Source organism: Passer montanus, unplaced genomic scaffold, assembly GCF_014805655.1.
Source record: "Passer montanus isolate IOZ18808 unplaced genomic scaffold, ASM1480565v1 scaffold61, whole genome shotgun sequence".
In the NCBI taxonomy this organism is placed as follows: domain Eukaryota; kingdom Metazoa; phylum Chordata; class Aves; order Passeriformes; family Passeridae; genus Passer; species Passer montanus.
The window spans coordinates 3,703,944-3,716,276 of record NW_024371149.1 but is presented as its reverse complement, the minus strand read 5'-3'; the positions used below and the strand labels follow the sequence as shown (position 1 = coordinate 3,716,276).

The window sequence follows — 12,333 nt, the reverse complement described above, 5'->3', positions numbered from 1 at the left end:
GTGAAAAGGATACCACAAAGCTGAAAATCTGGTTGGTGCTCAAGCCATGGTATTTGTGCTCTGCACTACTGCAATAGGCAGAAAATCAGTGTTTGCCACAAGTAAGACCAGATGTTGTTACCTCAAACAGACACTGCCACAAGTTGTTTGTCAGAACTGTACAGGCTGAGAAAGTGAGTGGAGCTAAAATTACAAGTTTCCTGCATAAGGAGCAACATGTGACAAGTATGCTGGTCACAATGGTGAGGCCACCAACCAAACAGTGACCAGCACCAAGACTGTCCTCAGCAGCCAAAGGGTCAGTACTGCTCCAACAAGCAAATGGACATGGTAAAATACTACACTTCAAAGGGGATGCAGCACCATTACAGTATGGCAAGGAAAGAGATAAGAATGTAGACACAGAAATCCTACAATAGAAGTGTTAAGGATGTCCTACTAACACAAACAGACTATTACACACTCTATGTCTTGTCCAAGCTTAGCACTGGGGGAAAACAACTTGTACTTTTAAAAGTCTGTATTATTGAATAGAAGAGTAGCTCAAAACAGGAGCTTTAGTAAGAAAAACATTATTTGTTTCTGAGTCTTTAACACTTACAGAAATGAGGACTCAAAATTCAAACCTGAAGATAGACACTATTTAGGGAAAATGGGAAGCTTAAACACCTCTCCTGGGGGCCCTCAGCCCAGGGTGAACACGAGCAATGCACCTCATGGACAACGCCGAGGTTCACACTGCAAAGCCAGACTGCTGTAACACTTTGGAGGGAGGAAGCTGCATGGACTCCTGACTGCAGGTCTCCAGTGTTCTGCAGAAGCAGTGGTTTCCAGAGGACAACCTCATTCACCATGAACAGAGAATGCTATGCTCTCTATGTACATGTCACTTTATCAGAGTATTTAATTACACATATGAGGAGCAACATGTACTGCAAAGGGATGAAGAAAAGTAAATCCAGAATTATCCTTTTCAGAGAGGAAGACATTGTGTACTCCATGAACCAAACACCACAAGCTTTCTATGGAACTGGAAGGTTCTAATGTACAGGGTCTCTTTGTAACTACACTACTAGGAAGTTGTGCCTCAAGATTTATGTGTACATCCTTTGTCCATTTTTAGAATATTTTAACCCAAGATGTAAAACTCTCTGAAAGCTTTTTAGAAATCAAGAATCCTCAGAAGAAAGCCATTTTTTTTTGGTAGATAGGTGACAAAACTTTGTAGACTTGTTGATATCTGCTGTTTTTCCAATTACTTCTCCCCCGCCTCATTGGGATTTTGAAGCAAGCACCTGTTGGTTCTCATTTCACAACATTAGGGATAATCCATTCTTATTCCACTGGAATTCTATTCTAATGGTTTAAATATCAACAGATGCAACAACTCTAACACACTTGCTGTATTAGTATGCATGTGTTCAATGCATGTCTGTACAAGAGGCAGGCTGGTGCAATGGCCAAAAGCTCACTTTTGCAGGCACATATCAAAGATAAGAATCCTAGGGCAGGAACAGCATTTTCACAGAGCATTTTGATCAAAAAATGAACTATCCCCAAAACCTGGATGTCAATAGGGCAGAATACTGCAGAACTGTAAGAATGCATGTTTTATTAGAGCGGACCCGAAAACAAACACAACTCTTCTGAAAACACCTCTTTTTCCAGCAGCCTGCTTGTACTGTGAGCCCTCAGGGAGCAAAGCCTCATTAAAATGGAAAAGGGCTCAGAGATCAGGAGAGAATAAGTGTGCTGGTCCTACAGTGTGAATGTCAGCCCCCCAGCACAGGGAGAATGAAGAGTGCCCACAGTGCTAAACCAGGAGATGAACTGTTGCACCTAATAGCTGTGGAGAAAGGTATGACTTCAAAGGAAAATGCAAGCAAATAAACCCAATTCTTCTTTTCCATGTGGAGGACAACTATCCTTCAGAACAGTTAGGGGAGGACCATGCTCTAGCCTGTAATTGTCTCTCCTCCAGTATCAGACAACAAAGGGCTGCTGCCTGCAACAGCAGGGCCTTAGCAAGGGCCTGTGTGACCTCCAGAAATAAATGATGACCATGCAACACAAAGACTAACATTGAAGTGGGGAAAACATAATTCCCTTCAGAAGGGAACAGGAGAGTGCCTCAACTTCAGGCACATGAATTGAACTTTTAACACATTCTTCAGTTTCCGTTCTGTCCAAACATGAACATTTGGAGGCTCCTCCTTCCCCATCCTTCTTCCCAGCTCAGCCTTCAGCATCTGTCCAAGTGAGCAGACCAAGAAACTTCCATGGGGTCTGCTGGCTGTATCACCAGTCACTCACAATTGCTCTGTGCAATTTTCACAGTCAGAAGCACTGAACAGAACAGACTAATCAGAGGCATGTGTAACAACTGAGCAAGTCCTTGGTCTTTCTAATCCAGTGCTGACCAGTTTTCCATACATCACAGAAAGGGGAAAGGGAATTCCTGCTGCTGCAACAGTGTACCTAGCTAGTTATGCATGTAAGGAGCACTAAGATCCCACCCAGGGTTATATAACAAGACACTGATTATAGCAATCCAGGCCACAGGGCTGTGGTTTTACCCTGGAAAGGGACAGGCAGCAGGGAAACTGGCTGCCTTCTGTTCAGATGGTGGGAAAGACAGTGAAATGGCAAAGCAAGAACTTACCTTCACTCCATCTGACTTCTTGTTCAGCAGGCTTTTGGCAGCTGTGGAGAAAAGCAGAAGCAGATCAGATTTTGGTTTCAAGACTATCTTCTCTCTCTCTCTCTCCCCCTGCCCAGCTTCCCTCAAAAATGCACAAAACTTCAGAAGGACAACCACCCTGCTAATTCCTCCCTAGCAGCAAGAGACCTGGAAAACAGGACAAGTCACTCATCAAAGTCATCCTGATAGTAGAGGGTCATCTATCCTATCTATTGTTCACCTATTCAGGCAAAATACTACCACTTTCACCACCTCAAATGGAAAGACCAAGTCTGAAATGGTAATTTAGAGTTTTCTGTCATCCCCCAGTCACACACTGTGACCCCACCCAGAAGTGTCAGCAGTTACAGGTGGAAAATAAACCTGTCTAATTTTTGCAACAGGATAAAGGCTGCACCTGTAAGTACAGCCATTCACATAACAGATGTGGTTTATAAAGGGGGTGCTGATAATACAGAAGATTTTTAATTACTGTTATTCACAGTTTCTCTGGGGATAGCTGGATAGCTAAAAGAAAGGGACTGAAAAAGTGCAAAAGGCAGCATCTGAAAACTGTTAAAAGGAAGAATGGCAAAAGAGACAGGGAACTAGGGTGAATTTCTTCATTGAAAGAAAGATGCTCTGCTGTGCTCAACGTGAACAACTGGAAGAGCCAATGAAACTGAGAGAATGATAAGCACACACATAGAGCCCACAACAAGTGCCTGGCAGAAGGCATACTTGGGACTGATGAAGGAGCTGCTTCATCGATTACAGCAGAGTGGTACATTAACTGTGACTGTCAGCAGCAAGATCCCATCTCCAACAGATACAAACCATTTCTTGTCTACTTATGAAGAATGTATTCAGTTGTATCAACTTCTGTAAAGAGCATGCAAGACAGCTATTGTACCAACACATGCTGTGGCTCTCCTAAGCAGCTAGCTTCTGGGTCTGGGCACCTGGGGTTTAGGTGCAGCAAAGATGAGGCCTAGAGAAAAGGCAAGTCCTAAGACAATGCTGACATGACTGTTGAAATTCCCAAAGGCATACTGACCAACTGCACAGAGTGCTCATTCTCTCTAGAAACAGCAACATTAGGCAAAAAAGGTTTTTGCAATACTTAATCAACTGTTCAAATTTTATGTCAACCACATTTTCCACTCTGCCTTCTCCACAAGACCCTACAGACATGGATGAACTACACAATATTAGCTGAGTTGGTGCAAATGACTAGAGCATCTCCTCCCAACAAAGAGGTGGCAGCCCATATAAGCTTACTAGAATCTTTGAATTGGTTTCCTAATTTTACTCTCTAATGCAAGTATAAAGCTAGATTACATTTTTGATTTCCTTCTAGCTCTCAGAAGCCAAGAACATTGGAAGAACCTCATGCAGAGGTTTTCTGAATGTGATGTGCCAAAACACAGTGTTCCAATGTGCACACACGAAGGTGGGCAAAGCAACTCATCCACCCTGCAACAGTCTCTTTTCTGAGTGTACACATATTAAAGCATTGCAAGACTGCAAGACAAATAAGTTCTTGCCACCTTCAAGACATGACAAAGGCTAGCTTGATTCTACATGCAAGTGAGAAGGAGAACAATGTGACTATGGGGTCAAAAGGGGTCTAGCATTCATACCACACATGCATGAAGGCATCTCACACAACAACTGCTGAAAACAAGAAACTGTTACGGCCTTACAACACTTCAGAAGGAGTAAAGGATTCTGCAATTTAACAAATACGCCAAATGGGACATCCTTGAAGTGGGAAAAAAAAAACCAAAACAAACCACCATCAGAGAAGCAAAATAGTACCACCATATGTTCTGGGAACATCCCAGAGACAAGCAGGGAAGCAACATTTTTCACACTTTCTGCAGTTTTCCCACAACCTCACATTTGTCTTTGTGGACAGAAGACAGCTAAAATCACGTTCTACAACATTAGAGCAAGTTCAGCTCAGAGTCCCTCCATGCAGCCCAGCACTATGTAATGTTGATCCATGTTCCCTGCCTGTCCAGCCTCCTTCCCTGACTGCATCTCTGCATGGCACACACTGCTCTCCCACTGGCCTGACAGCACCCCAGTACTGTAGAAAGAAACTTGGTCTGTGGTGTATTTGGTTCATGCACCACACTGTGTTTATAAAGAGCTGGAGAGCCCAGGAAATGCATTTACACACAAAGATGACTCAGACACCTCTGACAGCAGGGAAGCATGCAGGTCTACCCACAGATCAACCTGTACAAATTACAAGACACAAGTAAAAGGGGATGCAAGAGGAATTTCTGAACAAGCAACAGACAAGACTTCCTGTAACAATAATCCTTTTAGAAGATAGTCAGTTAAGCAAAGAGACAACAGGAGGGGAATATCCAAAGACACATGCAGGCAGATTCTTTACTGTTCCTGAAACAGTCTTGTACCAATGCTCTAGTCTTCCAGGTGTGAGATGCTAGGAGTAATTTCTTCTGTCTTTCCCATTTCCTCTACATGTTAAAGGGATTAAATTCCCTCTTCTCTTAACTTCTAGAATAAAGAAACGTGAAACCACATGCTGCTAACCCAGTAACTTAAAAACACAATTCTGTTCCTGGCTTAACAAGTCACTCTTCAGCTAAACTCTGAAGAAAAACACAAAAGGCCTCTCCTGCACATACCCCTCCCTCTTCCCAAATCTTTCAGTTCTGGCATCCATAGTAAATAGCCTGGGCTCTGGACCATGCTCCTGGCATAAACACAAATCCCTAATGCTGAACTCATCAGCAATAAACACCAGACACTCTAGATGTACCAGAGCCAAGGGGTGACTGAAGAGGAAATACTCCCTCCAAAGACAGCCACGGATAGTGTTTTCCCCACTGCCAGCCCCACTCCTCTTCCAGAGAGCAACCCTTCATCCAGCCTGTCCTCAACTGCCAAAACTCAATTACATTTCTCACTTCAGTTAAGTTTCCAGAGAATTCTTTTTAGGGATGCAGGAAAAACACTGAGGCTGCTTTTTTAAGTCTGACTAACTTATGATGCTAGTCTAACAAACAAGCCAAGTTCTGGCTTCTAAACACAAGCATTTATATCTGAAGAATTCTGGACTTTACTGAGACTTCATAAAATAAAAATTGTATCATACCAACACAGACTGCCCAATGAAACACAGTTGCAGCTCATTCTCATATTCTCAGTTCAAAGAAAGTAATATTAACTATTTCTCAACTTGATGTCACTTCTGGGGTCACCACAAAGGAGCCAACAGTCAGTGTACAGTCATAAGAAGCACTTTTGGCTACCATCACACACAATAACCATGAATGCAGTGTCACTTCAAGAATATTTTATTAAGGACAAACACCACAATAGAAATATTCCCAGAGCTTTCCTGAGCCTTAGAGAGAGGAACGTAGAAGTAGAAGGAATTATTCTAATAATTTACATCAACTTTTGATGATAAATTAGACTCTCTGGCTATAGTGATAAGCAATTAAATGCAGTAATGAAATCTGTATCACTCTAGGAAGTTGCAAATGGAAGTTACTAACTGAAATCCACTACTTTGGCAGGTCCACACTGTAGCAGTTGAGCACCATTCACTGAAACCCTTACTGTTTCTTAAGAGATTTAGTAGATACAGAGAAAACACTTAAAAACAACTTAATCTTTCATTAAATGTGACCTCATCTTCTGCTTGGAAAATGTGGTTTCCAGTGACGTTACACTTATTTAGTCAAAGTTCTACAACTACCTTAATCATTTTTTCCCCCTCCATATTTTCATACCTTTGGATTCCTACCAGGAGATAAAAATTTCTGGTCCTGAATCAATATCTACCTAACATAACACAGTAGAAACTTCACATATATTACACATTTCAGTTAAAGAAAAGAACTCAAATTTCAACCTGAGTCTAGATATATATGTATATGCACACACACACGCACAAAATAGCAAAAATTCAGTTTCACACTTCTGGAAGGGACCTATAACAAGACAGCTAAATATTTCAGTACCACTTCAGTATTTGTATTATTTCCTCTTTCTTGCTCTTTAGTCAGTTAAAAAAAAATTGTCTCTGTACTTGGTACACTAAATATAAACAGGCATATTCAGGCCTTCTTTACTTAGTTAAGAAAGAACTCTGCTCCTCAAATCTGCCTCCAAGTCTCTCTCAACCTCACCTATCTAGCCAAAAACTCAAACCTGCACATTGGAGTGTTAATAAGGATGTGTAAGAGACATGTAACGAATTCCAGTTATTGTCACACTCTGCCACAATAGCTCCCTCACAAAACTGACTTGAGCAAGCAGTGACAACCCAGAAGAAAGCTCAACACTAGTTAAAAATAGAGTTTTCAGGCATAAGGCTTAATTACCTGCAATGTCTGCCTTAGGATCGATTTTGAACACAGGACTTGTGCTGAATCACGTGACAGAAATTAATTTCATAGTGTGAAAGCTTGCTGAACAGCTCCCCAAATTAACAGTTGCAATCCATTTAGGAAAACAGTACTAAGAATTTCACATAGGCCACTTGTAAGTTGTGCATAAAGATCGGCTTACAGAGAAAAGCCACTTCTCAGCATTTTGTGATGCTCCTCCTGGCATCATGGCTGCTCCTAAGAGGAAAACCAGGTTTTTTCCATCCTTTCACTCAGTTATAGTAAGCCTGTTTACAGAGTTTTATCTACATAAATGAGTCCATGCACCCTTAAATATAGCAGGAGTCTTTAAAAACCTTGCCAACTCTCTTCTAGTAATAAATTTACATTTACTTCTCAGAAGATGATTTAGGGTTTTTTTGCACATGATCTAATCAGTTGATTTACTGACTGCACTTCTGTATTCTGTAAGTGAATGCAGATCAGATCAGTGTTTGCTTGGATCATCTGAACATCCAAAGCCCCAGGTGAACACCCAAGTAACCCTGTGTATACCCTGGTGTGACCTAACAATTCTACAGCAAAATTTAGATTGCATTGTTCTCTCTTGCAGCTGAATGAACACTTTACCAGAGTGTGGAGAGAAGCTACAAATCCCTTATTGTAACCAGGTTTCATCTTCCCGACTTATGCTGAAAGGAGTGCAACTGTACCTGCTTTTAACAAATAGCCTACAGCTGGCCTGAGATGCAATCTTCTAAAAAGAACCACAAACAGCCAATATTAAATGGCTGAATATATCATAACTGGGGAAAGGAACCAGATATCCTTTAACTTAACTGGCCTGGGGCAAAAGGCACACAGCAAGCAACAAATGACTCACAAACGAACAGAAGCTTTTTTTTCTTTGTAAAAAGCAAGAATTTTTGATGAGCTAAAAAGGGAGAGAGAATACTGCTACAGATTCTTTAGGACTACAATTTGTCACAGGCCTATAGAGAGAAAGAGCTCCATACTACAAATGTGACACAGGAGATAGTAATGACAATGAGATTAAAGGAGTCTTCTCATATTTCCTGCAGATAGTACAGTCGTGCCTAATTAATTGATACTGAGGTCACATGAGCCTCTGTTTTCCTCTTTGTTCAAAACATATACTAAAGAAGCTTTTAGGAGACCTCATCCCCAGGCATGAAGAAGCTTCCCTCTCTTCATAAATCTAGCTCCCTCGCTGCTGGGAATGGGATTTTTAAAAATCCACAAAATAGTGTCACCCAATTAGAGAAAAATAAAAAAACCCTTAAGGGCTTTAGGGAAAGAAAGAAATATTATTGCAGAACCCTTCAAGTCTGAGGTCGACCTAAAGTTCCCACACAAACTTTTAAACTTATTACTTTTAGTTAGCATGCATTAATTCCTTAATTTCAGCAGATGTATCTACTTCAACTAGCTAACTAGAAAACCCAAGTAAATTTAAAAATAATTACAATTTTAAAAAGGCAAGCTCATATTACACATAGTCCTGCAAAGCAAAAAGGAGTAGATGATCTCATCCCTCTAAAAACACATAAAAAGGTACGAAATTGCTGCTCCTGACAGAGGTTTTGCATCTAAATTCACAACATCTCTCTCTGGACAGTTTTTCATGATTGTCTCATACTTGGAATCACAGTTTATATTCAAAACAGAACCCAGTGACACTGCAAACCCTGCACTCACTATGGGCCACCTAGGATTTCCTTTTCTTCAGCTGTTAACTGAAGTGGATCCAGCAGCTTCAGCCCCTGACACAGAGAAGAATGAGTAGAGCAAGCTTTTTTCTCCTCAGTACTAGCTCAGGGATTAAGTGGATGTACAGGTCACACACCATTAAGGAGAACCCTTCTCTCTGGCATTTCATGTACTCAAAATCATACCCATAAGAGATTTTCTCACCCAAGCACTTCTGCAGCTTCATTAGAAGTGACAACATTCACAGACTAAAATTAATCTAAAACTTCTGTTTATAAAAAAAAAAAAAAACAACCAAAAAACCAAAAAAAACCCTGACTATTTCAGAATCATCAATTAAGTGAAATGAAGATGAGCCATGTAAATAGAACAAAAACAGTTCACACCAGCAGAAAGCTCAGGAAAATGTTTAGCTCTGTACAGGCCTATGGAAGTCCTGTCATTGTGCCATAGCTCCTCAAACAGTTATTTCAGAATCAATCTCAGAAAACAGTATAGAATTTTAAAGTCCTGTAGTAGCACAACTGTGGGACAGATGAATGGATAAAATTACTCTGTCCCTCTAAGGCCAAACTATGAGAAATGCAGAAAAAAGAAATTGCTGCAGTCACAAGTAATGCTGCCATATTGGCACAGGTCTACTTGAAAGCAAGAACCAAGAAAAAAATGTTTGGATGTTGGTGAGGGCTGGCCCTTAATTGTAGCATAATTTCACATAATTAGTTTTTTTTTACATCACCATACAGAAGGTGATTCTTCAGAAGATGAACCATACTGCCTTGAGTTCACAGAAGAATGTATGCATGAATGTGCACTTTGCGTGCCGGGATGATCATTTCACAGAGGTTTTCATTCCAATTACAAGTTTATTCTAAGAACATCCAGAATATAAGTATTGGTATCCACCATTAGTAAATGGCCAGATGAAATCAATACACTTCCATCATCACATAATCCACATAGCAGACTTCCACTTGAAAGCAGCTGTAATCAGGTGCAATAAAAATCTGACTCATGCATTCAATGACTGCTCTTTTAAAAGAGAAAGAAAATTACAAAGAGGGTAAAGAAAACAAAGATCCCATAAACCAAAAGCACTTAAAAATAGAGGTTTTGCACCCAAATGAAAATGAACACAGATAAGACTGCGTCACCTAGGTGTGCTGAGCCAAGACAGCAATCTTCCAAAAAGCATGGATTTACATGTTGAGATTTGCATTTTCAGTAAATGCACTACGTAATGCAGTTGGGTGGGAGCCAGACTACCAGCTATTAAATTTAAAAGGATGAAAACCACTTCTGAGACGCCAAGAAGGAAAACTAATAGCCAGACACTTCAGACCCATTTTTGATGAGTCAAAGTAATACAATACCCAAATAGCTCCTGTCCCTATTCTCAACAATATTACTTCCCTGTCCCTGTCCCAAGTCTGAAGGAAACACTCCTACCTAATAAGAGCTCTTCACTCCTGGTTTATGATGGGAAAGCTAATCATATCACTTAGAATTTCTCACAAGTAATTTGCTAATAAAATATAATGAGACAATTATGGAAGCTGACTTAGATGGGAAAGCTAATCATATCACTTAGAATTTCTCACAAGTAATTTGCTAATAAAATATGAGACAGTTATGGAAGCTGACTTGACTTCTGTTTTGTACCAGACTACAATACCATGTGCTCCTCTCCAAACAAATAATTTCCTATTTCACACTGGTCACCAGCTCAGGCAAAGTGACCACCATTACACCATGATGAACTGAAACCATGTTTCCTCCCCTCCTACTTGACCCCAAAATAGTTAAAATATTCTCCAGTTCACTCACACAAAACACAGCCAAGGAAGGGATGGAGCATTGAGGACTTACCTGAAAAATTCCGAGACACAAGCATCGTTGTGAGGATTGCACCCTGTGAGGAAGACAAAGCAGGGATAACAGAAAGTGCCACTTGAGAAAGAGGCTGGGCTGACCCATGGAGGACACAATGCATCAGTTACCAATGCAGACATATACCACTGGTAGCCTGAAGACCCCCAGTGTATCCAAGCTTCCCACGTGTGCCTCTTAGGCCCTACAAGGGACCACTGACAGTCCTGCCTTTCTAGAGCAGCAGGCAGGATGCCAGGGAAATCTGATGCCAGGCAGGATAGCCTAGGAAATCTGAAAGGGCACTAAGAATTAAACACATAGCTGCTTCCTAAATTTCACAAAGCAGAAATGTGCATAGGCCAGAGGCTTTGCCCCAGCTGCAGGCAACTGATAACACTAGTACTGGAAGGTGCAGAGTGTTCAGAACTAAAGTCCCAGAACTGCCTGCTCTATTTCAACTCATCGGCAGAAACTAGAAGGGATGAATATGTAGCAGAGAAGGCATGGGAAGCTTAGAGCTTAGAGAAAGAAACTACCCTGCTCCTCAGTACACTACTCCAGTGCCCTGTACTGGAGGATCACATTAGGTACTTCTCTAACACTGTGCTAGTCATGAAAAAAATTATTGCTGCTAGGAAGGCACTAACCTCAAATTCAGAGAGCTAAAATCAAACCTAAAGTGAATTAAAATGTACTTACCTTTAGCTTCCTTCTAGCATTGAACTTTCTCAAGCATTCCACAGTCTCCTGCCTGTGCATCATTGATGCGACAGTGGATCGTTGCTGAAAAACAGGAACAGCAGAAGATCAAGAACATACCCATAGAAATCAGCCAGGGAAGCTCATTCCATTTGCACACAATCAACACATTCAGGCTGGCATGGCCAAGCCTCTCACCACTGCACGGATGCAAAGCACTGCAACTGGTTCATAACCTGAGCACTTCCATCAAGACACATTAAATCAAGATGGGCTATGACAGGACTGCACCCAAGAAACTGATGACTGAGGTAAAGGTGAGAATCAGTGCTCCCTGCCTTTCAGGCACACACAAGATTTAAGATAGTATGAAGACAAAGCCAAATGAACAAGCACACCCATGGGGAACTGAGTTAGAGGCACTACAGAAAAGACCTGGGCTGCATTAGTTACAGTTTGAAAGGGAAATTTCAAGCAGTAAGGGAATACTTGTGAGCAGCAGCCTTCCTGGACATGGCAATCCCCTGAATGTAAGAGGCTGACTAGCAGAGGCCTTGGCATCTTTGTATCAGTATTGCAGAAACAGATTCTCAGCATGTAAGAGAAAAGATAATGTATTTCTATTGTACCAATGGAAAAAATGAGCATAATCTCTATGCAGTGATGCACATCTATCATCCAAAGCAGACTGGGATGCCATCAGCTGCAAAAAGACAAAAGACAACTTCCCAGAAGTGTTGCAGCCACTTAGACCACAAGAGGAAATCAGAGACTGTTACTGCCAAGCATTTAGAGCACATGAGGAAGCCAGGACTGATGCCAAAGTAGCTGTTGCTCTTGCATAGACCCACAAGTCTGAATTCCCTTTATGAGGAGAGTGGGTGAATTTCTAACCTAGCAGATAAGTGTGAACAAAGTCTCCACTAACTTTCTCTTGCTTGGAAAAAATTCTGCAATACCCAGAAGAACTGT

General features: G+C 41.2%; 1 protein-coding gene across 11 annotated transcripts in view; it reads right to left on the bottom strand.

Moving 5' to 3' along the window:
* CAMK2G (calcium/calmodulin dependent protein kinase II gamma) overlaps nucleotides 1-12,333 on the bottom strand; it is a 119,402-nt gene that overhangs the window by 26,039 nt on the left and 81,030 nt on the right. For all 11 annotated transcript variants that reach the window (XM_039727294.1, XM_039727299.1, XM_039727289.1 and 8 more), the window contains exons 11-13: nucleotides 11,362-11,445; nucleotides 10,660-10,702; nucleotides 2,663-2,703 (exon numbers count right to left, since the gene is read on the bottom strand). In XM_039727294.1, the coding sequence (XP_039583228.1) occupies nucleotides 2,663-2,703; nucleotides 10,660-10,702; nucleotides 11,362-11,445 (168 nt within the window). The remainder of the gene's footprint in view (nucleotides 1-2,662; nucleotides 2,704-10,659; nucleotides 10,703-11,361; nucleotides 11,446-12,333) is intronic.